Raw genomic sequence first — 26,604 nt, 5'->3', positions numbered from 1 at the left:
GCGATCACCTGAGCGCGCCGGTCCCGCCCTCCGCCCCGCCCCATTGGCCACCGCTCCTCCAGCGGCAAGCGCCGATTGGCCCTGGGAGCCGCCGCTCCACCACCCCCCTCCGTAGCGCGGCCCCGCCCCCGCCGTTTCCCTGCGCTCCGGCCTCCGCCGCGTCGGGATGAGCCGCGCTTCCCCATGGAGACCAAACGGGCCGAGATCCCCAGCAGCGTCTTGGACGACCTATGCAGGTACGGCCGTGGGGCGGGGGCGGTCCCGGGACTGCGGTGCCCCTGCTGCCGGAGGGCGGGAAGGGCGCCTTCCCCTGCCCAGGGCCCCGCGGAGCACGGGGCCCGGGATGCTCTGGACACTGCGGGGGTGCGGGGCCGCCCGGGCTGAGGGGAGGCTGCAGCCGTCCCGCGGCGGCCGGGAAGCGGAAGGACGAAGCTCACCCCGTTCCCCCCGTGCCCGAAGCTCCGCCCTCCCGTTGGAATCCGTGCTGGAAGGGCGGGAAGGCTGACCGCGGCACCCTCTGGACCTGGTGTGGGGCTTCTCTGGCAGCGGGCTAGGAGCCGAGTGCACGGGGGAAGTGCAAGAACATTGTGGGGATTTTTTGCGGGGTTTGGGCCGGAAAAGGTAGAACTGCGTCGGCGGTGTTTGCGCAGGTGAAAGAAGAGCTGGGAGCGTGACGTGTAGCTGAGCACTGATGTGGTAGTTGCTGCTCCGAGGTCTGGTTTCATGTGGAAGGAGTGGCAGGGAGTCCCTTCTGATGAGTTACCTCTGCTGGAAGGGAACGTGCCAGCAGACGGAAAGGGAAGAGGTACAGGGACACCCTTCGGTCTGAAGCTGTCCTCTCCTGTTTGTTGGATCTTTCAGAGTGAAATGCTTTTCTTGTTCCGGTGGCTTTGTGTTCAAATTTTAATGAAGCGTGAATTCTGTGTTCTTTAACGGGGAAAGTTGTGTTTTCCCCGTGTGGTCTCAACCTCTAATCATCTGTGGTGCAGCCCTTTTAACTTTGTAATTTGTCTGTCATCCCCAGAATGTGATGACATAAATTGCATGTGATATTTGGCATTAAATAATCCTTCTATTTTACTACCTCCAAGGGACTCCTCATGACATATTTAGGTAAAAGAGGGAAAGGTTACTGAAGAGGAAAGATACCCCACTTACTGTAATTACGGTTTTCAAATGAGTGAAAATGTTTAGAAGTGAGAATACCACAGGAAGGTAGAACTGTCCTGCTCTGTATTATTTTGCATTCGTCTAATGCAAGAATCAGAATTTGCGATAGGCATGTAAATTTTCAATTCCATAAATCTGGCCTCTGAAGCATGTTTGTGTTTCCACTGGGCTCCCTGCAGAGAGAGGAACTTGCCTTTCAAATCCCTGCTCACATATGACACAGAATTTAAGACTTGTTCAGAAAATCCAGAGGGTAATTGCAGTGAGAACTGATACAGCCTATTAGTGTCACTTCCATGGGGTGACTGATAGAAGGGCACATGAGTATTTGATAGTCCCACTGTCTTACTGTGTTTCTTTGAGATACTGTCATTTTCTGTCTTCGAAATGGTGTTTTGTATTATATTTGTACTAATGTTATAAATGCATTATAAAAATATCTGTCATTTCCTACCTTCTTCAATCTATTTATGATATTAGTGGGCATTTTGGTAGAAAGTGACAGGTGGTTTTTCCTACTCACTTACTAGGTTTTGTTAAATAATAAGTCACAGGTATCCATGTCAGTTTTTGTCATGCTGCCTTGTGCTATGGAGTTGTTTAACTGAGTAAAGAAGTGGAGGTGCAGAGATGTAGGTTTAGCAGCTTCTTGATACTCCTTTTGTCTTGTAAGCAAGTGCTGTTACCCTGTCTTTTGACTTCAGGACTGTGGCTGGTTTACCTTGCTCAAGTAACCAGATACTCACCCAGCCATACACTTCCCCTCTTCAAAAAACATTTGAAAAGCAGCTTTCCCTGCGTCCTTGTTTTGCCCAGGTAAACTTAATGTCTTATCCTTTCATTCTCTACTCTCCTCTGCCTCCTCCCCTGTGAGCAGCTCAGGAGATGGCAAATGGGGATTGTGTTAGTCCGTAAAACACACCTTCTCTGCTGCTCCTTCTCTCTTATGCTTTGCCTCTGCTCCAGTGTGGGATCATTCCTATGAGCTGAGGCTCCTTCGGGACATATCCATCTGCTCCAGCATGTGATCCTCCACAGGCTGTAGGGTGGATATCTTCTCTTCCTCCTTCTTCTCCAACTTTGCACTGCTGTTTCATGCTGGTTTTTTTCACTTCCTCTGCCTGTCTGGTATTTTTGTCCTTAAATACGCTTCCCCGTAGGCACCACCATCTCAGCTGCTGCCTTCAGCTGTGTCCCACAATGTGTTCAGCAGCAGCCCATCACTGCCAGCACCTGGCACCTGCACCTAGAACAACCCGGAGATGTTGTTAGCACTGCAGTCACTCCAAGTAACTTAGAAGTTTAACTTCTTGATTAAAAAGTATCATTCGGCTTGACTTTGCTCTCGCTCTCTAAGCCTGGCATGTTCTTACTCCTCTTTGATACTGCTGCATTATTTTATCTTTGGATTTATGTTCAGCTGCAGTGCTGGGGCAAGGAAATATATAATCAACTGGATGTAAAATAGACTTTTAAGTTTTTGTCTTTTAGTTACAGCAGCTTTATAGATAAGGAATCTTTTCAGCAGTCAGAATAGAGCCTTCAAAAGATATTGGGAGTGGTAGTGCCAATTGAAAATTGGAGAGAGTGGTAAAACGTTGACATGAATAAGGTTATTTTTGCAAGGGAGAATCGTGGAATCATAGAATGCTTTGGGTTGAAGGAACCTTGAAGATCGTCTAATCCCAGCCCCTCTGCCGTAAGCAGGGACTCCTAGACCAGGTTGCTCTTGAACACTTCCAAGGACAGGGCATCCACAATTTCTCTGGACAGTGTGTGCCAGTGCCTCATGACTCTCTCAGTGAAGTATTTTTTTCTTATTATCTAAACTTGTCCTTTTTCTCTCTAAAGCCATTCTCCCTTGTCCTGTCAGTACATGACATTGCTTCTCCAGCTCCCTCGTATCCCCCTTTAGGTCATGGAAGGCCTCAGTGAAGACTTGCTCCATCAGGTCCTCATCCTCTTTTATTGGGGTTCCAGTAGCTGGACACAGCAGTGCAGGTGAGGTCTGACCAGAACAGAATAAAAGTTGAGAATCACTTCCCTCGACCTCTGTGCACACTGTGTTCTATCAAAAGAATGGGCTGGGAGCTCACAGTGTTGGCTCGTGTCAAGATTCTCATCTACCAACACCCCAAATCCTCCTCCCCAGACTTGCTCTCCATCCATTCTCTGATCAGCCTCTGATCAGCCTGTGTTTACATTGTGCTTGTGATTGTCCCAGCCCAGGCACAGCACCTTGCACTTGGCTGTGTTGAAATTCAAGAGATTCACACAGACCCCCTCTCAGGCCTGCCAAGGTCTTTAAGGGTATCTGGCCAGGGCTCTTTTTCACTGTGGAAAGAAGAGGAGAAATCCATAAATAAAGCATACAAATATAGGAGACGGAACAGAGAGCACAGCTCATTGAGATGTTTTGGCCTTGGTAGGTTGCAGACCGTGGAATAAAAAAATGCAGATATTGGGGGGAAGAGATGGGAAAGTACAGGATATGCAGATATCAGTTTTTTTAAAACTATGTGGTTTTGTAAGGCTGCCAAGTAATGCAAACAATAGGCTGATTCTGTAACTAGGGGGAAATTCTGGCTTGGGGATGTGACTGCTTGTGAGCTGTAACTGCTTCGGGCTGCAACAGTATATAAGGCTGAACTGCGAGAACAATAAATGACTTCAGTGACTTCAATGACTTCAACTTTGACTTCTTGCTTGGATTACTTTTTGCACCCCTCTTTTGAAGTCCCGTCTCTCAGTCGTGGCAGTTGTTGCCCCCGTGCGAGGAAGTGATGATCTGTGCGGGACATCCTCCCGGAACTGAAGTGCTATTGGAGAAAACAGGATCGTGCCCAGCATAATTCCTCCACAGGATCGGGAGGTGAGCCGGGGAAAGGAAATATGGGTCAGAGGATGTCTACCCAGGAGAGACGTTTTTATGCTTATGCTTGTGTTACTTAAGAAACAAGTCCTTGCCATCTCATGACTTAAAACTTGTACTGAAACGGGCTGCTGCTGAGGGAAAATGTTACTCCGTCTACTGTCTGTGAAAGACTTTTGGGACAGTATAGGTGTTGAATTATGGGACCATGCCACGAAGGGGAATAAGGCAGCGGCTGAGATGCTCCATTCTTGGAGGGTGATTTAAGAGACTATGGAAAAAGAAGAACAGTGTCAAGCTGTGGGTAGTGATCCAGTACGACCAGCAGACCCACCGAAGGCTATAAATCCTTTTTCAAAGCCATCTACACCTCCTCTGCCACCAGATGCGAGAGAAGGATACTGGGTACCGAGATTTGTGGCAGCTTTTGCTGCTGGCAACTGCCCCAGGAATGGAGAAGGGGAGGATAAAGAAGAACCTTTTGATCCTGGTCTTATAGATTCTGATAATGAGCCAGATCTGTTTCCCCCAGACCCTCACGATAAATAGGTTCGTTTAAAAAGGGAAGCCTTAATTGCGGGACACTTGGAAATGGCCGTCAAGATCTTGGCCCCTGTCGTATGTCATTGTAGTAAGCAGCATAATCCTGGTTGGGAGCTGCTGTCTTTCCAGGAGGTGAAGGAGTTGTGACCGAGCACGGCATGGGGCCACCCGTACGGTGCAGCACCCCCGCACAGTGCCTGCCAGGAGCCGCGGCTGCTCTGCTGCTGCTCTGCTGCTGCTCTGCTGCCGCGGCTGCTGCTGCTGCGGGGGTGCGGCCCCCCCGTATGGCACTGACCTGCACAGCGTGCTGCAGCTATAGCACATCAAAATACCAACTGATGCTACATACTAACTGAAACTCTGTTAAAATTTACCTTCTGACTTCGCTAACCTGTGATCTGTGATTTCTAACAGGATTGTTACTGGAATGATTTAAAGGTGTTTGTGTGGATGCATTGCCTTTCTGCACATTGGTAGCACAGGAAGATTGCATGATTTACTGAGGGTAGTTAGCTAAGTCACAAATTTAACATGATTTTGCTCACATTCAAGGCAAACTTTGAACTTTACCTGCAGTAGTTATTCTAGACTTAGCTATAATTAGTACATGAAACTCCACTGTCAGCTTTACCAGTTGCTTGCCTTTTACTCCATAGTTTTAACAAGGTAATTTTATTGTGAACCTTTCAGTACAGCTGTTTAGTGATTCAGTGTAATTATTCTTCCTTGCCACATTAAAATTGAAATTGGACATGATATCAAAACAGTTTAAGTATATTGATGGACCACAAGTACAGTAAACAGTAGCTTACTCTTTGGAATAAACTGAACCCCTAGCTTTGTAGCTGTTTGTATGCAAGTATCAATCAGTCTTACACACCAACTAACCTAACCAAGTCACTTGTGTAAAATTCATGGCACTATTATATAACTAAATTCTTGTTGTTTTAGCCTTAAATATTTATATCCTATTACCTTTATTAGGCCAAGCTCAATTCTGTTGTACAAACTAGAAGGGCAATTTGCCAAAATCTACACTGTCATTTTTTTGAGTAATGCTGTACTTTAAAACCCTGGTAAAGTTGTACTGACACCAAAAAAGTCCTGACTACAAATATATATTTTCATATAATAATAGATATTTTCAGATAGTAATATTTGCAGTTGCCATGATCTAGTCTCAAAACTAAATTACATAAAATCACAATGTATTTGCCACACCTTTATATTCTCTCCAGTAAATCCGTATTGCTGCTATTTCAGTTACAAATCAACTCATTTGCATATTGTTCATTGATGTTTAACTGTTGTATGACAAATTTTCAGTATCTTATTTGTAATGATAGAGTCCAAATAAGTTAATTTCTGTTAAGAACAATTTTTGTTCAGTCTCAGTAATGTTAACTTTAATATTTTCTGTTATGTTTCAGTGAAGTTAAGTTTCAGTGAAATTGATTTTAAGTTTTGTTAAAATATACTTGTTTAAATTTTAAGATACAATTCTTTTACTATACAAATGAATGATATAAAGCCTGAATAAATTTTTTTAAAAATTCATTTTAAAATTTGCCCATTTAAATTATGAGATACAGCTATTTTGTTATAGAAATAAGAACAATCTCTGTTTTATTTTTATAGGTAGCACTGAAGAATGAGTATCAATTCCATATTATGACTGTTACTGGTTATATAAGCCGTTACATGCTTTTTTTCCTGCTTTATTACTACTTAGCTAAGGATAAATGACAAAGCTGGCTGCTTTATAAACCTTCACATACCATTGTGTAGCTATCTACAAGATGTATTATTTTAAGAAACTTTCCTAACTACTGTTGCTGAGAGGTTTTTAGGATGTATTAGGGAGACTATTCCAGTTAACACCTGGGCCCTGGCCAAGTCCTGACCTTACCTAGTCGAGAAGTATACCAACAAACCCAGGAGTTTTCTGCACCAAAACTGTACTCAGGTAATTTTGACTTCTTGAATTTGGACCTATAATAGCTGGAACCCCTTTTGAAGTGAACTTGGAAATCTTATCTGGGAATGGTTCTCCAAGCCCTCACTCTAAAATGAGGCTTGCCAGTTACTGCAGAGTCTGGGTGATGGCACAGTCTTTAGGGAGTTGATAATGCATTGTTTTAAATTACCATTTTATCTTTTGTGTACTACTAATTGCGTGTATTATCTAATTTATTTTTGTGCGTTTGTTTTGCTTGGTGTGAGTTTATTGTTTTGCCACATGTTGTTTTGTTTTTTATGTTATCTTCATGTTTTAAAATGAGGGACACACATTTTTATAAAACAAAAGAAGGGGGATGGCTCCTCAAGAATGTATACACTATATTTACACTAAAAATTTTGAAAGCAAAGCAAATCAAATACAATTTGATCCCTGCAGAGTGATACTTCTTTGAAGATTTGCAAGTGCAGAGGCAATTTCTAAAAGTTTCTACATGAAAATCTTTAATTGAGTGTGCAATGATGAGGCCTAGCTGATTTACTCACCTAGGGTTGAAGTTATGCTTGTGTTTCTGGACTGAGGTGTATTTTGGCAAGGAATGTGAAACCATTTCAAGAATCCTTGGCAGCACCACTTGAGGATCCAGGCCTGACATCAACCTCTGAAGATCTGTGATTTTGCCCTCTGAGGATACCTGTGAGAAGAGCTTCATCAGCAACTGCATGATGACTAGCAGACTTATGCTCTTGGGAAGATGATTTGGGTTACCTAGAGGTGTTAAGGTCACCAAGATTAGGTCATCCACTTTAGGAGAACCTGTGAACCACATGTCTAGGGGTGGTCTATACAGTGCCCAATTTCCTTTTGAGGAATCTGTCTCTGCTTTAGATTGGGAACACACTGATCCAAGCTGAATCACTACTTTTGAGCTGAAACTTAGTTGCAGGACTGCTACCTTCTTTTCCCTGCTTAGTTTGTCATACTGAACATCATCAGGCTTGGGTTGAGTGTAAATGTGTGGAATATGGAGTGTGTGGCATTGTGCTTCTCATAGAAGGTGAGCTGCCTGTTATTGGTGTGATCCCCTGAGAGGCAGCCGAAGCAACGTACAAATTGTATCCTTAGTGTGTGGGCATAAATTTGATTTGTCTGAACGGCAAGAATTATCTCATGAGCAGTGGCTTGCTGTGACTAAATAGTTAAGGAAAAGCATGGAGTTAAACCAAATGTTATGCTTATGCTTATTAGCATTGCTTGTTTTTACTAGCACAGCTTGGCCTATTAACTAACCCGAGATGAGTGTTTGGGTAACCCTGGCAAAACTAACAGGACAAGATACCCTATGTTTAGCTGCTGCATCCCCTGAAAATCCATTTTCAGCCTGTCTAGTTGGGCTGCCAGTGGATGTTTGGCCAATACAAAAGGCTACTGCTTGCACTAAGCAGTATGTAGAAAATCCTGCTGAGACGTGGGACCGATGGACCCCTTGCCTTCCTAAAGCACCCGTGGTGCCCCAGGAATTAGAGCTTCTTGGTTGTGTGAAATTGGATTTTTCTGTTAGGTTTAATTATATGGGGAAAGATCAATCAAAAGTGTGGGATGTTTCTCTATCACACTGTGTATAAGAATCGAAGTTTTTGGTGCAATCCTACCGTGTTCAGTGTTTCCAAGTCCAATAACACTACCTTAGGATTACGACCAGGAGTGTTTTTGGTTTGTGGGGATCGAGCCTGGGTAGGTATTCCCTCGTACATCAAAGGAGGTCCCTGTAGTTTAGGACTGCTGTCTGTACTGACCCACCATGATTTTTCGGCACAGATATCCCTGTAGAGTGAGGTGCAGTTTGCGTGCATTCGACAAATACTGCAATGACCAGCTTGGTTTTTGATCTAAAGGGCAGTGCTGTGCAGCATCATTTTTTGCCCCAGGGGTGGTCGTGGGGAAGGCTTTAGGGTTGCTGAACTAATTAGGCTGTTGGCTAGCTAAACAGACTAATGCCACTTCCCTGGCTTTGTCGGGGCTGCTGACTGATGCTGTCTGTTAGACATGCTACTTTGCAGAATAGAGCCATGATAGATTTTTTTGCTTTTAGTGCAAGGCCACGGATGTGAAGATTTTGATGGGATGTGTTGTGTGAATCTCTCTGACCACTCTCAATCTATTCATGCTAGCATTCAGGCCCTTGAGAGACTGCATGAGTAAATTACAGGTTGATGACAGCTTAGATTGGTTGGGACAGCTTTTGGGAGATTGAGAGCTTAGCGACTGGATAAGGAACTTAGTTAAAGTAGCCATTTATGCTTTGGGCATTATGTGTAATTGTTGTAGTGCCTTGTACTTTGCAGTGTTTGCAGACATTGATCAAATCAATAAAGAAAATTCTATTGGTGCAAAATGAAGGGGGCAATATGACAGAACAAATGGGGGACGGAGCAGAGAGCACAGTTGGTTCAGATATTCTGGTCTTGGTAGTGTACGGACCATGGAATAAGAAACCACGGATACGAGGGGAAGAGATGGGAAAATACAGGATATGCAGCTATCAAGTTTTTTGAAACGATGTGTTTTTGTAAGGCTGCCAAGTAATGCAAACAATAGGCAGATTCTGTAACTAGGGGAAAATTCTGGCTTGGGGATGTGACTGCTTGTGAGCTGTAACTACTTCGGGCTGCAACAGTATATAAGGCTGAACTGTGAGAACAATAAATGACTTCAGTGACTTTGACTTCTTGCTTGGATTACTTTTTGCACCCCTCCTTTAAGTTCTGTGTCTCAGTTGTGGCATACAAGGCTACAAACCCAACAGAGGAATGATAAGGAAGGCGGTGGTGAAAACCAAACCTGGCCACTGGCTGATGAGGGGCTATAGGAATGTTCATTTTAGCAAGTTTTTCTGAATATAGACCTACTCCTGGAAAACAGGAAAAAAGTGGGGAAATCAGAATGAACAAATATGTAGACATTGACCTAAGAAATCAGAAGTGGACACAATGACAAGAAACAAACCTGTTAATTGTACTAATTGGTATAAAAGGGGCTGGCTGTACAACTGTGCGTATTAGTACACTTCTCTGTCTGACCTTTCTGCCCAAGTGTCACAGACTGTCTTATCCTACATCTTCTTAGTAAATATTTATTTTTGGGTAATTCCACTCTCTATGCCCTGTGTATGTGTGCTGCAAGGATGAAGTGTCAGCTGCAGCAGGACTGTGAGTCACCTTCCATGCACTGTGTGGGAGGTGGGGACAGGTGTTTTCCCCAGACCTGTCATGCATGTGTACTCACTAGCAAACTTCAAACTGGACCATGTGGTGGAGCAGGGACCTGTGTCATGGGTTTAAGGATCTGGGCAAGGCTATGGGGTGGAAGAGGAGACTTGTGCTAGTACTTGGGGACCTGTGAATGTGCCTAGAAGCCTGGGGAAGTCAAGTGTGCGCCTGAACTAGTGACTTTCTGCCTCTGTCCTTGGCCAGAGTGCCTTGGAGGGGCAACCAATTCTGAGATCCTGTGGCAATTCATATTTGTCAGATTTTAAGTAAAGATACAGTATTTCTAGTTTGAGCAATGGCATTATGCGCTTTTGGAATTTAGCTGGTGACACTCAGTAACTGAATGTCAAAGATCGCCATCAAATGATTTAAGTTCAGTGGGGTGTTAGACCTTAAATTAATAAAAAGAAAGTTCTGCTTTTGATATAAAGACATAAATAAATAAATAAAAATTCTTCTGCTTAACTAAAATGGGCTATCACACAATGCTGCTTGAACTTTTATCTCAGTGACTCTGTGTGCCAATATTTGGGCTAAACCTGATTGTCTATGTTTGATTTCAGACTGAGAAAACTAGTAGGATCATATTGAATTTTAAAATCTACATAAATTATTAGTTTATTGTGGTCTTAAGTGACAATGTATAACTATGTTCAACTTGTGTCCTGGAAAAAAAGCACTGAAATATCCGAGTTTGCAGATGTTCTTTAATGGACTTGTAAAAATGCTTTCATTTTTATAACACAGCCATTTAAGTAAGTTGTCTTCACACTGCCTGTTTTCACAACAGTTAATTTACTTAGTGTATTGTAATTGATGTTTCTGAAAGAACATAATCTGTTTTCCTTCTTGACTTCAAAAGCTGTATTTTATTTTGTGAAAACTTTTTACTGTCCTTGTGGAATATGAGGAGGATCTGGTGGTCTGTTGGTATGTGCTAATGGATCAAGAATTGTATTGTTGCAGTGTTTTATTGTTAACTATATTTAAATCAGTAGATTTGGCTAATCTTGCTCTTTCTTTCCTGGCAGCCGATTTATTTTGCACATTCCAAGTGAAGAGAGAGACAATGCAATCAGAGTGTGTTTTCAGATTGAACTTGCCCATTGGTTTTATTTGGATTTCTACATGCAAAACACACCAGGATTACCTCAGTGTGGGATAAGAGACTTTGCTAAAGCTGATATCCTTTTTGTTGCTCCTATTATTTTCTGTCTCGGTAAAATGCAAACTGGATATTGGTAACAATACTTCATAGTATCATAATGTTGGTTCATGTGTTAGTATTGCTAGGTATGTGATGTTACCGTGTTCACTACTTCCATAATTTTGTGGCAAGAGAGATGCTTCTTGGACTGCTAAAGAACTATGGAAAAGAGTCACTTTCTAATGTCTGAGGATTTTTTTCTCATGGTTGCATTTTGCATGCTAGGTTGATTTCAAGGGTGAGCTGTTGGTGCTCTTCAAACTGAACTCCACAATTTAATTAATTTTCAAGTAAATAATGACATAAGTGTTAAAGTAGCTGAAGGTGGTATGTGTTCCCCCATGGGCAGTGGTATGTATTTACTAGAAGTTTCTGTAGGGTAGAGGCTGCATTTTTATTGAATTCAAATAGTTAGCCTCTGGTTTTTTTTGTTGCTTGAAGGGGCTGCTGGAATGTGTACTATCTACTCCTTGCTAGAGAAAACTTCGTGGCTTTCATCCAGCAAGTGTTTTAGTTTTAACCTTTTCCCATATGTTCTTGATGCAAGATTGGAGTAGTGCTTCTAACTTTGAGGATAATATTATTCACGGTTTCACTATACCACATACTTATCTGTTAGTTTCATAATATATATTTACTTTGAAGTACTACAGATTTACAGTAAACTGTAAAAATATGGTCATATTCTGTTGGTTCATGTTATGCTGTTATTTTTTTGTGTATGTTTTTAATTATAAATGTATTTTCAGACCAACAAAATTCTCCTAGTAATTGTAGGAGTACAGAAAAAAATGCAATGTAATAGATGTTATATGTTCATTACCTATTTCCCTTTCTAGCCCATATTTGCCACAAACATTAATTCTGCTGCAGTGTATTTTTAAATATTCTGCTGTGGCATATTCTTTATTGGTTATACCAATGTATGTAATATGTAATATTCATACTGTTATTAAGGACTTGCAGATTTTCTCTCAAAATTTTAGAGTTATAGGGGTTGTTTATATTTTCCCTGCATGGTGATTTTTGATTAAGTGTATTAGAATTTAGATTTCTGTAACTATATGCCATTAAAAATAATTTTTTTGCATAGTAAATACTGAAGATAGGATTTTGTGCCATATTCTTAACAAATGATTATGGCAAAAATTTATTCCCATTTATTTCAAGCACAAGGAACTGAAATCTTTTCACTTAAAAATTAAGAAAATGTGTTTGCAAATAACATATTCAAAATAACTGTTATGAGGTTACTTTTTTTTTCAAGATTACCTTCCTTCATGCAAGTAGCCTTGTGCAATCTTTTTTCTTGGTGCTGGTTTTTTTTCTGTTTTGCTTGAGTATTTTTTTGTTTTCTGTGGCTGTCTTTTTTGGTTAGTTTTGGGGTTTTTTTTTGTTTTTGGGGTCTTTTTTCATTTATTTAGATTGCTTTGTCTAGGAATTGCCAAATTGCTTGATGTTCTCTGAATTTTAATGTTTGGTAATGGACTATTCATAATGTTTTGCTACTTCCAAGAGAATATATTTTGAGAGGGCTTAGGAGAGGGAGTGTTTATTCTAAATTTTAAGTGAATATCTTTTGTATTCAGTATGTGCTTTGGAACTGGCTGCTTAAGTTTATCTTCCTTAACATGCTGCAATACTCTTCAATCACTGCCCTTTTTTACTGCCTCAAGGTGAAGATGTACAAAAGGTTTTAGAGGAGTGGAAAGAATATAAAATGGGAGTGCCGACCTATGGTGCAATTATTCTTGATGAGACACTTGAAAATGTAAGTATGGAAATAGTTGTGAAGTACTGTGTAGAAGGAGGGATGGCATATGCTGGCAGAAATAATTGTTGTTTTCATTTTTCTTCTGAAGAAATTTACATTCACTGCCAGATTCGAAGAGATCTGACAGTTACTTGATATTGGTGATTGTGTACAGAAATACAGTATGTGAGACAGTAAACACACTTCTGCTTGCTTTCCTTCTCAGTTTTTATTTTTTTATTCTGAGTTACATGATTCTGTAAAAAATTTTGCAGTTTTTACTAGAGCACAGCAAACCTAATGGTTTCCTTCCTTGAGGCTAACATATTCTTTTGGAGAATGGGGGGATGGTGGAGGGAAGACATTTAATGAAATAGGTTAGAACACTTGCATGTTTGACAGTTGCATTCCCTTGTATTTTGTAGGTTCTTTTGGTTCAGGGCTATTTAGCAAAATCTGGTTGGGGATTTCCAAAAGGGAAAGTAAATAAAGAAGAGGCACCTCATGACTGTGCTGCTAGAGAGGTAAGTTATATCACCTGCTTTAAGATAAAGAAGTGAATTTTTGCTGAAATCTGGATATATGTGTTGGGTGAAAAGGCACTTTACTTAGGTAACTTATTGAAATTGTGTGAATAGTCTGTTCTTGCAGTCATCTTCTGATGTTCCAAAAAGGTAATCAAGCTTGAGGTTATATAATTTAAAAAACCCCAAAATTTGTTTCACATTCTTTTGCACTAATGTGCTAAATTAAGTGAGTACTGTTTTCGAAGTTCTCTATTGAACTGTGAATTTACTTTTAAGAATTACTTGTGGTGCTTGGGAAATCTTACTTCTTTTGGCATATTAATTTTAAGGGTCACCATAGCTGTAAAAACGTGGGGAAATAGGAATGTAGCCAATCTACAGTGGTCTATGTAAAGAGGCTAAGGAGCTGAGTTGGAGGTTGTAGAATTTAATGTAAAAATTGTGAAGAACTTTACTTTTATGTTTTTCAGTTATGCAGGAAGTGTATAAGAATCAATGTATATGGCAAGAAAAGTCTGAAAAATAAAATAATCTGTGGTATTTATTGCTCCTGGAGACCTAGATATGTGGAGCTGCGTATTCAAAATGGCCTGTAAAAGAATATTGCTGGTACAAATTTAGTGTTCATTCGACATAATACAATCAAAGTTTTTGAGAGAGAAAATTAAGGTGAGGGAAAGTAGTATGATGCATTTAATGTTCTTCAATTGGACTGAATCAGTATGTGAGAAATCACAGGGTTTTGGCGTTTTGTTTGTTTGTTTAAGTATACCTATCAAGGATAAACAAGACAGCTGCTTCAAGGAGTTACATGAAGTATGTCTTCCTCTTTACTTCAAGTTATGCCAGCAAAAGCATTAAAGGGGGCACAGTTATACTGGGGAAAGAAATATTTTGATGATGTTGTTAATCTGAAAAATTTATTTAGATTTCACTAGTGAGTAGCACTGTTGTTATCATCTTTTTTCCATCAACTTAGATTGTCACTGTGGATAGACTGACAATTTATTTTATATCTGAAATAAACCTTTCCACTTCTTTCACTGGAGTCAGCACATATCCAAAACCATAAGATGCATCTGTGTAAAATTTAGTTGAAGAGGTCTTCACTTGGCAGTGCCTGCAGAGTTCAGTAGTTTTTCAGAAGCTGATGAGGACTAACCCCATCTATATTAGTAAATTGCTACATGGTGTAATAGAATTATTTCAACTTGCTTTACAGGTGTGCCATCTTAGAGAAATCTAAAGCACGTAGATACTTTTTTTCTATTTCTGAGCAAACATCTAGGCTTGTCTAAAGGCTTGTTTTTTCCAGCAGCTTTCATGGTTGTATCTGAAAAATAGTCAGTCCTTCATTTGTGGTAATAGGTTGTGAAAGGATAACTCTGAATACACGTACACTGATTTCATCTAAATGTTTCTCAGGTGCTTGAAGAAACCGGGTTTGACATAAAAGATTATATCTGCAAAGAGGACTACATTGAGCTGCGAATTAATGATCAGTTAGCACGGCTGTACATCATTCCAGGAGTTCCCAAGAACACAAAATTCAACCCCAAAACTAGAAGAGAAATTCGGGTATGTGCTACCTTGTTTGCATCTATAGTAACTTTGCAAAGGTTCATTTTTAAAGCCAGAAGCGTGTAAAATAATGAACTCGCTAAGCACAGTGAACACCTTAAATGCTAGGTACCACTGGCATCTTTGCACTGTAGGGTTTTGTGTTGACTTCTTGGAGCTCACTTGCAAGTCTGATACTTGACCATCTGTCTGACATCTCCATTCATCATGAAAAGACAATAGAGCATGCTGCTAAAATACAATTCTCCTTTTCTTATAGGTCGTGTATATATTAATAATTTCATATTATTCCTAGTTACAGATGCATATGTAACTATATATTCTCAAGTTGTAATTATTAGTTGGGGACATGCAGAAGCCTACAACATATCAAAAGGACAAACTAAGGATTTTTCTTCTCTCTTTCATGGCTAAGACTGTCCAGGTTTGAGAAATAGTGTATTTTAAGGAGGAGGTTGGGAAGTAGACAGAAAAAGGAACTATTTTGGATATATTGGGTACCATTTAAAAGGTACTGTGAAAGGGAAAGGCAAAGGCAACTTGTTGGAATCTTTGTCAGTGGTATCTATAATCTTTGAAGTTTGAATATTTTTTCTTTTATGGCAATTCAGTTTAAGACAGCTATATTTCCATGCAGAGTGTGTCACTGAACAGGGCATCTTACTTTCTGAATAGGGAAAGTATTTGACTGGACAGGACTTAATTTCTTGCATTAGAGGCTTGTTTTTTAAAATATAACATAAGATGAAATTTGAGGATTTTTAAAAATACAGAGTAAATATTGTACTTTGTAGAAAATGACCGTATGTGTGGGAATATTGAAGAGTTCTTGCAATGACAGAGTTTTGAAGCTTTGTCATCATCTGATCTAATGCCATCAGGCAGGTTGGTTTTGTACTCCCTATAGAACCATATTGAAAACTTGTTCAGTTTGTAACTTATTTCTGTAATTTGCATCTTGTTTGAACCTGGAGCTTTTATAGTAGATTCTGTGATAGCAAATCTCATGTGGGTTCTTCTATACCGTCTGTGGTCACAATTCCTGTTTAGTTCCCCATTCTGCAAAGTATATAGTTTTAATTATTAAAACTATAACATATAAACAGTAATACAAATCGTATCCCCATAGTTTTTTTTTCTTCTATAACAAAACCTGAAACTTACTGTCAAACTAAAAACCCTTCTTACTTTTGAATGGGTATTGGTGGTCCAGTATTGATGGCATTTTTCATAAGAGTTATTGAAAGTTATTCAAATCCCGTACATTTATTTATGGCATTCTGTGTGCAGTGGTTTGGTTGGTTTGTTTATGAACTCTCACGCAGAATTTAGTTGCTGACTAATACCTTTCATATTTTAGGTGCGATGTCATGCAATGAGTTTGTGCTCTACCGTCTGCTACTGTAGTAGCAGGCAGAAGAGTTAATTAACCTTTTGTGAAAAACTCTGTTGTGGCCCATTAATTTAAGTCTTCCATGGTAATTTTTTAATTAAGGGAAATACTTCTGGCTGGTACACATCTGTAACATTCTGCTAAGGCTGCAAAAGAGGGTGTTTTGATTTAATTTCTTGTTTTTTCTAGAATATTGAGTGGTTTTCCATCGACAAATTACCATGCCACAGAAATGACATGACCCCAAAGTCCAAGCTGGGTTTGGCACCTAACAAATTTTTTATGGCAATTCCCTTCATCAGGTATGTTTGAGATGAGGCAAATGCTAGGCCAGGGTCTTTCAGACAAGTTTAAATTCTTGAGATTTGTTTTGGTAAGTAGATTTTGTTGTACTTCTTGCTCACAGACCATTGAGGGAATGGATTTCCCGAAGGAATGGAGACTCCTCAGACAGTGACAATGGTTTTTCATCTACAGGGAGCACACCCTCTAAGTCCAACTTGGAAAAAGCTAGGTAAGAACCAGGTCAGTTTAACATCTCTATATTCTTTCTTATAAAACATTGGCCACACAAATACGACAGTATTATCCAATGACAATTATATACAATACTTCATGTCCTTTTATCTTTCTCCAACAATTTGTGTTACAGTAATGGGTAAATAATAAAAAAAAAAGCATAGACATATATGATAGGATTGTAAGTAAGGTGAAAACTTAATTAATGTATGGAACACAGGTGTCAGAACTGAGATTATTTCCTCAGTCTTCTTTATGGAAATAAAAAAAAGCCAGAAGCTAAAGAAAATAGATAACTTCCAGTGTTTCAAGTTCAATATTTTTGGCACTTCTGCACAGGAGAAGTGGGACTCTCTAAAGTAGGACTGTAAAGTACTCTAAGTGGCTAGCTGGATAGAACCTGTGGGAATCAGTTGGGCAACAAGTGCTGCTGGCTTTAGATTCAGCTGAGTGAGAAGTGGTAGAGCAAGCTTTAAACTTTAGGACTTCAGTAATTTGACCTTGGGCAACACCGAGAACAACAGCACAAATATTAATGTGGACTTGGCCTCTTGTCTGTGAACAGTACAAATGGCAGTGAGCATTATTAGTTTCCATACTAGGTTACTTAAGATTGTGCTCCAGATTGTTCTCAGAAAGCAGAAAATTCTTTTATGCTTGTCTTCTGCTCTCAGTAGATTTGAAGGTGTGTTGTAAACTGTCTTTGTTTTCCTGTACTAGATCCAAACTTCGCAGTAGTCAACAGGTGTTTACAGATGGCTTTTCAGGAGAGCAGTTGGTGAAGCCAAAACAGCCACAGAAGCCATATAATCATGCAGAGGTGTCTGAAGTTTTGAAAATAAAGGTGGGTTGCTTTTTAGGCAAGCATATGCATCTGGACTATTTAAAACAGATGTCTTTGTTCATAAGGGTTTCCTCTCTAGGACAAAACCAGTCAGTTTAATCACCACAAATGCAAAAATAGAAACATGAAGTGGGGGAATACTCTTGGGAATTCTTTGATTTATCTCACACTAGAAGTGGTGGTATCAGGTAGTAATAGTGTTGTTTCATGTACAGATAGTAATTAGTACTTACCATTTTGGTGTTTTTTCTAGTATATCTGCATCAGTGCATGGAAACTCACTGAAGTGAATTAGTTGTGTAATAATTCTGTCATGGTGCAAGAGAGAATGAGTAACAGCAGATGGCCCTGTAGCTTGAGTGTATATTTGGTTCTTTTCAGTGGGCTTCAGTTTTTCTGCAAAACATGTTTACATGTTTTGAAGTTACTTGGAGGGAAGTTTTACTTACTAAGTAGGAAGTGATGTCCAAATTAATGAAATGAAATGTATGAAATTCATGAAATGTAATTATGTCCAATTCTGCCATTTAAATTCTTCCCTCTACTTATTTTGGACTTAACAGCAGAGTCAGAGCCTGAGGAACAATGGCAGAAAGCAAAATCAAGACACTTCCAGCCTAAAGAAACGAACAAATGGACTGCACAGTCAACCAGTTAAGCAAAACCATACCTTGGTAAGAAACATGCAGTGGTTGTGTCATTAATAGGTTCCGGTAATGCTTAACAAATGTCCAAGACAATGTCCTACTGAAACAAAGTAGAGCGCATGTCTATTAAGAGTATGTTTGATCAGAGCATTTGATATGTGTTTGTAGATGTATAACATGTATTACTTTGTATGCATATACATCTATAAACAAACATACTAAATGTCAAAGTTTGCATTTTAGAAATAAGTGATTTTAGCTGTTGAAAATCTGTCAGCTGTTTCAGGACACAGTCCTGCAGCTTTCCAGGTTCCTGTCATGTAAAAACCTTCTGTGGTGTGTAGTAATAACTCAGTGTAGTACACATTTATTAATGTGTGATGTCTTACTGTTAGCGTGGGGTTTTGTTATGCAGCAGTTAGAAAGTGGTGATGCAAATACTTCTTATTTCCCTTCTCTCCAGCAAAAAAATGTTGAGACACAGACTTGGCTTGAATGCCAGAATTTCATATAACTTTTTAATGATACAGTAGAGCTGTTAACAGCAGTTTGTAAGTTCCAGTATCACTGGATTTACACTCTTCATTTGTTACTTTCCCTTGCACTAACTGATTGTGTTTGTCCAGTTCTTCTCAATGGGAGTAAACTCACTGGGCTCTGGTGCCTTTAATAGAATGTGCTTTTGATTCCCTGTTTTTTATGGCTCTTCTGTGTATTTTGTTGGCTCTTGTGCAGCAGTGAGTCCCCAGTTCTCCATGCAGCTCAGTTGGCTTGTCCAGGCTTTAGTTTTTCTTGTTTACAGGCTTTAAACTAGATTCTTCCCATTCTGGCTTGTGGTTATTGCCTTCTTTCTCTTATTCATGTGAACATACAGAAACCATGAACTCATCCTAAAATCCTCACTGCAGCAAGAAATGATTAGTTATGTTTGAGTCTGAGTGTAGAAGAGTGAATTGACTGCCCAGAAATTTGGATGGAGAGGAAAAAACTGTAATGGTAATCTGTAAGATCTTAATGGAAACAACTGTTGATGGTCCACAATTACTTTGTAGGCTCTTCAAAGACTTTTCTAAATATTTCTCTTTTTCTGTTTCACTTGTGTTTTCATGATGGTCAGTCTTTCGAAGTTTAAATATTTTGTGTCCCACTGATAATTTTCTGATGTTATTTGAAGGCCAGGAAGCTCTTAATTTGCAGAGAGTGCAAAGAGCTGGTTTTTTCTGTAGTGGTGTATTTACGGCAGCAATACCTGGGGCTAAAAGATCTCTTCCCCAGAGAGTTCTAAGTTTGTGTCTCCTAAAGTGTGTTAATTTAATTGTCGGTAGCAGCATGTTTACAGATACATTCCCCTTGCCTTTTTTGGGACAAGCTCACTGAAGATGAGCTTATGCATGCACAATGTTGATTCCTCACCATCATATGCAAGACCCTTCCATCTTAAAACAGTTAGAAAGTACTCAGAATTTTCCCTAAAAGTCTGCATGTTAGAAATGTTTTAGTGACTGTTAAAATGTTGCATGCTTCCAAAAGACTTGTGGACTTAAAGCATGTTTGCTACATCAAGTAATGTGATAGAATTAATGCTTTAGTTAGCTAGAGGTAAAAGAATTCACACATGAGATGTGTCAAAGCAAATATTACAAGCATGCCTGTTAGATGATGCTTAAACATAATGCCAGTTCTTTATCATAAAATGTGTAATGTGTGGTCATTCTCCTCACCAGAAATGTGAAAAAAGGCTTCATCCAAGAAGACTTCAAGATAACTTTGAAACAGGCAAGTACAGTCAGAATTTTCATCCACTGTCTTGTGCTACAGGCTGAAGGCACCCAAATAACGATGGTTGCCAGCCTTCCAAATCTTATAAAGCCATGTTTTTCCGAGGTAGTCTGAGGTTTTGTTTGTTTTTAAGGAAAAAGATACTGTTTCATGTTGGTCTTGTAATTCTTCTCCTAAATTACAAGGACTAACTTATACACCAGGTGGCTGAGTAAAAAAGTAACTAAAAGCTAGTTTAGAAAAATAGCATCTGAGTCAACACTATGCTGGTAATTGCGTGGTGTTTCAAGGCTTTCTGTCCTGCTAGTAATAAGCTGCAGGAGAGTGTGCACGGTTCTTTACTTGCTACTTAGGAAACAGTGCCATTTTTTTTCCCTCCTTGTTAAGGAATGGCCATTGAGAAATGAAACGGTATTATAGGTGTAAAACTGGCTATTGAAAGTGTTTCCACATTGCAGTGAATTTGAATATTTATTCTAGTCTCTAAGATAACTTGTAGATATGGCTGTTTGAGTTACCTTCTTTTGTGTATGACTAAGCATACAGGTTTTGATATAAATATTAATTGAATATATGTTTGAGGTATGGCTTTGTGTTGTTATTGATACTTTTATTGGCAACTGCCTATTTAAAATTTGTTTAATGCTTTTTTCTCTTTAAGCAGAAGCAGCATATGAGATGTGTTGCTCCAGTGAAGACCCACTGCCAGAACATGTAGAGGGACATTCTATGGCATGCAATGGCCATTACAAATTTGCTTTTTCATCAACAGCTTTCTTGAGTTTCAAGTTTGACCATGATGCCATAATGAAAAGTTTTGACCTCTGACAGCAAACTTACTAAGAATAAGAATCAGACTTGCCTGTTGTAATTGAGGGGGTTTCTTATCCAGCCTTACTCTTTCTCAGGAGTTTTTTATTTTGTTTTGTTTGTTTGTTTTTAAATGCAATGCAGGGACTGACTGCTGGTTTGGAAGGGTTTGTTCTCTTTGCAGTATAGGAGTGGCATAGTCAAGTGTTGCACTTTAAATGCAGTCTAGCCTTTGTCCACATAAGTACCTTTCCAATGTTCAGTTCACTTGTTCCTAGCTGTGCATTAGAGGGCATTCTTTTTACTTGTGGGGTTTTTTTTTGTTTGGTTGGGGTTTTTTTTGTTAGTTTTTTGGTTTTGTTTTGGTTTTGTTTGTTTGTTTGTTTGTTTGTTTGGGGTTTTTTGTGTGGTTTTAAATTTTTTTTTATTTTAACTTGCTGTGTGTTTTGTAGAATGTCATTGACATTTTTAACTGTCGGAGTATACCAGCTTGCTTACCTTTTAACTGTTCTGATGTAAATTATTGGACTTGTTAGTCATTATTTTGTAGGACATTGCAATATTACGCAGTGGCAATGAAACTAATTCACAGAGGACACCTCAGTCCTAGTGATTTTGAAACCAAGTTGCACATTTCAAACCTAGCCTCAGCCTGTCATCCTTTCTCTGTACTGATTGTTTGCCTCAAATATCTTCCCTCCTTCACACTGATAGTTTTTCTTGGCTGGCAATCACTAGTACTTGAGTCAAATCTATAGCATGTTGACTTTTTGTACCTACTCTTCCTTGGTCTTCAATAATGACACTCAAACTGGGTAAAACTCAGCCCTTCAAAGTGTCTAACAGCTCTTGTGCACTGCCCACAGCTGCATAAAAAGATGTTACAAAGCAGCTGCTTGCAAAAAAAGAGAAGCTTAAACTTGTCTGTGAGAGGTTACTTGTGTAGAATTTATACTGGATGTAAATAAGCCTCTGTAGATCTTGCTGAGGAGGAAGGCAGGTGCATGGGTAATAGAGGCATTGTGTGACACTGAACAGCTTAATCAGGCTTTCAATAACTGTTCCAAGGGTGTTTGGTATTGTATTCTGTGCTGTTGTCCTCAGATCTCTTGTGTAGTGTATCTGCTCTGTATATATCCAGTAGTATTGAATTGCACTTGTAGTTAGTATTTAAATGATCTAGCCTCAGTCATTTTCAGCTACAGTGCTTTCTTAGGAAAAACATGAAAGATGGGGTGGGGACGGAGGGGAGGAACAAAAAACCTGTAAGAGTTGAGGTGATGAGCTGTTACATCACCTTCAAGTCAGTGAGTTTTGAGCACTTGTGTTGCAGTGGAGAGAAATGCACTGAAATAATTTGTCACAGCAGCTTGTGATAGCAAGCATGTCCCAGATTTAAAAATGGACTTTTCTCTAGAATAGAGGTAATTGATAACTTCATAGGTTAAATGAACTACACCCTTGTAGTGTATGTACATGCACTGAGTTTTTATGCAACTCATATATGTCATCCAAAACCAAAATCCTGGTCTTCCTTCAAACACCCTACTTCATATACCCTACCTAGTGTTTTCCTCAGAAATAGCTTTAGAACTTTCTCCTGGTTTATTCACCTGCCTGGTACCAGGTGATTTGGAACTCTAATGCTGTAATAATTTTAGACATGGGAGTGTTCAACTTCTGTACCAGTCAACAGGAGAAATGTACTACAGCATTTCCTCCTTCTGGAGGATAAGGGTTCTGAGGGCCTTGTTTTTCAAGACCAAATTGTGAAATAGCTCAATCTAGCTTTGACTCACTTTTGTTTGTTTTTTTTTCCTTAAATGTATCCAAAGGCCATACAATGACAAAGAAGAGTAATTGAGAAGATAGGATAATGCTGGAGGAGGTTACATTATTCAGCTTCAGGTGAAAACTAATCTTTAGTTACTTTTTTGTGCTATTTTAGTTGATTTCCCAGCAAAAGTGCCTTTACTCATGGTGAGGCAGAAGTTTGTATCATATCCTGAGGCTGCTACTGCCTGTGGAGCTAACAGGACTCTCCTAAGGCATAATTAAATAACAGGCTGTGGAAATCTTCTTATAAATAAGTTGACTTTTCAGATAAATTAGTTATAGATCATTTAGTGCTCTGTGAAATAATGGGGATGTTGATGAAGCAGTGAACTTGGAGCATCTGTCATCTGTTTGGGAAGTCCTGTCCCAGGCAAGTGGAAGACTTTAGAACAATGGAAGCATGTTCTATGAACAGGAGATGGCTGCCCTCTGTTTACTGGGTCATTTTTTTCTTCTTAGTGAAAGGTTGGTTCAGTATAAGAGACATTGGTTGCTTCATTAAGCAACCCAAAGTGAAGCTTATACATATGTCTTTGATTTTAGTAAACCTAGCCTTAATGTGAGTTGCAAATAAATGTGATAAATATGCAATAACTTCTTTGTATAAGGGTACCGTTTCCTGTAGAGTAGCATCTCGCTTTCTGCTTTCTTAGTAAAGTTTATCCTAAAACTATGTAAGTGTGGTGGCATGGGATCCACTTGGTGGGCTCCATCATGCCCTGCACTGTGAGCATTTTGTTTACTGTTGTTTATGTTCTTATTTCACTATCCCTTTATAATTGTATTTCTAAGTTTAGAAATACTGTTTACATTATCTTCCATAAAACAGTGATGAAATAGCAAGTGAGATACAGACTTCAGTTCTGTGAGTTTTTACTTTACAGGAGCTAGACACAGGGACATAGGAATTGTTTGCATGTCTGACTCAAGAGCTGGTGTCGAGATACTTGAAAAACAAACGTTAGTTTGACAATGCTGCCATGTTGGGGTTATTCAGATAATGAACGGTCAGTTAGTGTTCTTGGAATCAACTTGCAGAGTAAACAAATATTTAGCAAAATAACCTACAGCTGTGTGGTGCTAGTAGTCTGGTACTAGTGTGCAGTTTCTAGTACTACATCAACTCCCTGCTTTAGCATGAGGTTTTTAGCATCTCTCCTTAGAATGCTTCTATACTTCGACCTTGGATTGAAGAGTGGCCTGCCCAGTTAAGTGACTGAAGTGCTGCTGACTTCAGCTCCTTGATGTACATCAATCATCCAGCTTTTGAAAGTAACTGTGTCTTGCACTCTGGCAACAGTAGTTCTTGGAAGGAGAGGGGGAAATAGCTTTATTTATTGCACAATCAAAGTTTTATTTTTTAACACAATGTAAATTCTTTAGACCAAGCATGCATATATAGTTTCTAATGAAATTTTGGGCCTAATCACTGTTCCAGTCTTCTGTGCTGTGCTCCAACCTTCCTGAACTAATTTGGTGATTTGAGAACAATACTTAGTGATTTTCTTTCACCTACCTGTGGCTGTTAGAGATGTAACAGTTCCTTTAAAAACAAGGCAGGCTTCGGGTCTGGCTACTTCTAACATACTTGCTCTCAGATTGTAATTTCAGGTAAGAACACAGTTCTTCCAACCTTTACTTAATGTGGTGATTTGCTTTTGCGCTCATGCCATTACAGTGTGAAGAGCAAAGAGTCTACATTAAGAATCCAAACTCCAATATCCTATGGTGCAAGACAGCACTGCTGCTCCAGGAGTAACTGGCTGCCCAGTTGTGGGGTCAGTGGGCTGCTTAATCCTCAGATACTTGGGGTTTTGTTACAAATTCTGAGCAACAGGTTTCTCTTCCAGAGGTAAAGCCAGGTGCCTTTATGTTCGAAGTTAGGAGGTTATATTCTAAATGTGTTAGAAAGCTCATAGTTATTGAGAATGAGTAGAATAGTCTCTCTTGTTGATAATGATTTCTGTAAATAAACCGATTTTAAGTCTTGCACTGTAAATGTTAAATAATCTGGTGCTTATACTCAACTTCATAATTTCAAATTGTTTTTGTTATTACAATATTTCAGCTTTTGAAACAACCAAAATTATTTAAGATATGGTAAATTTACACAAACTAACTGAAGGTGCTTTTACAGTAAATTAGACTTAGAAACTCTTCCATAAAAGGTTTTGTTCATATGCATTTATAGCAATAGTGTAGTTCAAGAATGGAAGTAGGCTAAATGCTAGTATTTGCACTGTTCTTAATCCCATACGTAAGCACTGATAGCTGCAGTAGGATTTGTGCTGTGTGTGCATTTCACTTTTTCATGTAGCTTGTGAACTTAAAAGGAAGTCAGAATTAAACAACAACATTGGCCATACTCAAGATTGTACCAGAGGAACTATTCCAGACTGATAGCAGTACAATAAAACAAAATACTTGGGGTTTAACTTGTCTTTCCATTGAAAATGTTAGGTTCAGCAAGACTTAACTTTTTGTACAGATTCAGCTTTACAGAAACCCTTATCTTGAAATTTCTGGGAAATCAGAAGTGTCTTTGAGTCCTCCTTCAATTCTTCTAGGAAAAAAAGTGCTTCCTTTTAAGTAACTATTAACATTTCACAAAGTACAGAATGTTTAAATTTGGAAAGGTCTCTATGGATTTTACTGAAAACAGAGTATTTTGTCATTTCTAAGCATTTATATTGTTGATAAGAAGAACTAGCTTCTTGTTTCCGCTATGAGTTACAGTTCAGTGCCTTTAAGAAAATGATTACAGCTCATGGAGCATTAATCATTTTAAAATAAGGCATTCATAGCTTTTTAAAAAAACATCCTGCAAACACAGTTCTCTATTACATGTTTCCAATGGTGAGAAGAACTCTGCAAATTTTTTAAGCATGTTTGATCAAAATTACTTAACTGTGGGGATGAAATTTGTATCTTACTGCTTGGGTATATAATTTTGTTATGCAGAAAAAGGAAGGAAAACTGCATGATTAAGAGCTCTCAGCAAATACTTCTCATGCCAATACTTGCAACAGAACTTTACTGTGTCTGCATGGCACTGCACTATGTGGAAGTTGATCTTCATCCCTGAGGAGCAGTTTAGCTGGGTTTGCAAGGCACTTTTACCATTAAAAAGCAAAACAGACCCCCCAGAAGGTGTGGGGTTGTTAATTCAGGCAGAATGCTCGATTGGTGTTCATGTTCCAGGCCCCAGGCTTGGGTATTGCTTCCAAACGATAACACTTTTCAGGGCAGCACTGCATGCCTCGCAAAAAATAGGAGCCAGTGCTTTGTGGTGTAGCTCAGGCATGAAGGGTTATGTCTTCCTTTTGTTTTTGTTTGTTTAAAGCTCAAGAACTCGATCTGTTTTCCTCTGTGTGTAAGTGGCACGTCGGTGCTAATTAAGTAGAAAGTATGTACAGCTAAAGAGTTAAAATCATTACAGATTTTATTCAACTTCCATTATGTTCTTTTGAAGAAAGTTTGCATTAGTCAACTCAATTTTATTAAGTAAAATCTGTAACTACCTGTAACATCTACTGTACTGACGATTGTGATTTTATTATGAATTGATTCAAAACTGAAGCACACCATTTAAGAGACTATGACTAAGTTGACATTTTCTTCTATATTGTTATTTTTTCCTCTGTAAAATTAAATTACTTTATAAATAAAGGTATTGAAGTACTGAAGGATTGCTGGTCATCATGAAATGTAATGTCTGTGCTGCTGGTACAGGTTATTCTTTCACTGTAGAATGTTTTGCCTTAAGCCAGCTCCAACTTTATCTAGTGCCAGGAGAGGAAGTATTTTTTAATGTCAGCTCTGAAGGTGGATGAAGAAGTCCATTCAACACAATGGAAAAAAAATAAAATGTGTTAAACAAACTGGAGAAAGGAA

At 39.1% G+C, this 26,604-nt stretch overlaps 1 protein-coding gene across 2 annotated transcripts; it reads left to right on the top strand.

Annotated features, from left to right (window-relative positions):
• The first annotated feature begins 108 nt into the window (after nucleotides 1-108).
• Nucleotides 109-26,600, top strand: DCP2 (decapping mRNA 2). Of its 2 annotated transcripts, none has more exons than XM_014892040.2 (11): nucleotides 109-236; nucleotides 10,846-10,997; nucleotides 12,665-12,792; nucleotides 13,200-13,298; nucleotides 14,727-14,879; nucleotides 16,465-16,577; nucleotides 16,682-16,789; nucleotides 17,515-17,638; nucleotides 18,202-18,312; nucleotides 20,010-20,061; nucleotides 20,729-26,600. In XM_014892040.2, exons 1-11 carry the CDS (start codon nucleotides 184-186, stop codon nucleotides 20,890-20,892), a joined length of 1,257 nt encoding a protein of 418 aa, XP_014747526.2. In that variant the 5' UTR covers nucleotides 109-183; the 3' UTR covers nucleotides 20,893-26,600. The 2 variants fall into 2 exon arrangements, with proteins under 2 accessions (XP_014747526.2, XP_088013165.1); XM_088157039.1 differs by lacking the exon at nucleotides 109-236 and adding an exon at nucleotides 2,843-4,042.
• Nucleotides 26,601-26,604: the final 4 nt, after the last annotated feature.

The sequence above is a fragment of the Sturnus vulgaris genome, chromosome Z (genome assembly GCF_052056855.1).
Source record: "Sturnus vulgaris isolate bStuVul1 chromosome Z, bStuVul1.hap1, whole genome shotgun sequence".
Lineage (NCBI taxonomy): Eukaryota > Metazoa > Chordata > Aves > Passeriformes > Sturnidae > Sturnus > Sturnus vulgaris.
Note: the sequence above shows the minus strand (reverse complement) of the source record. Positions and strands in the feature narration are given on the sequence as shown.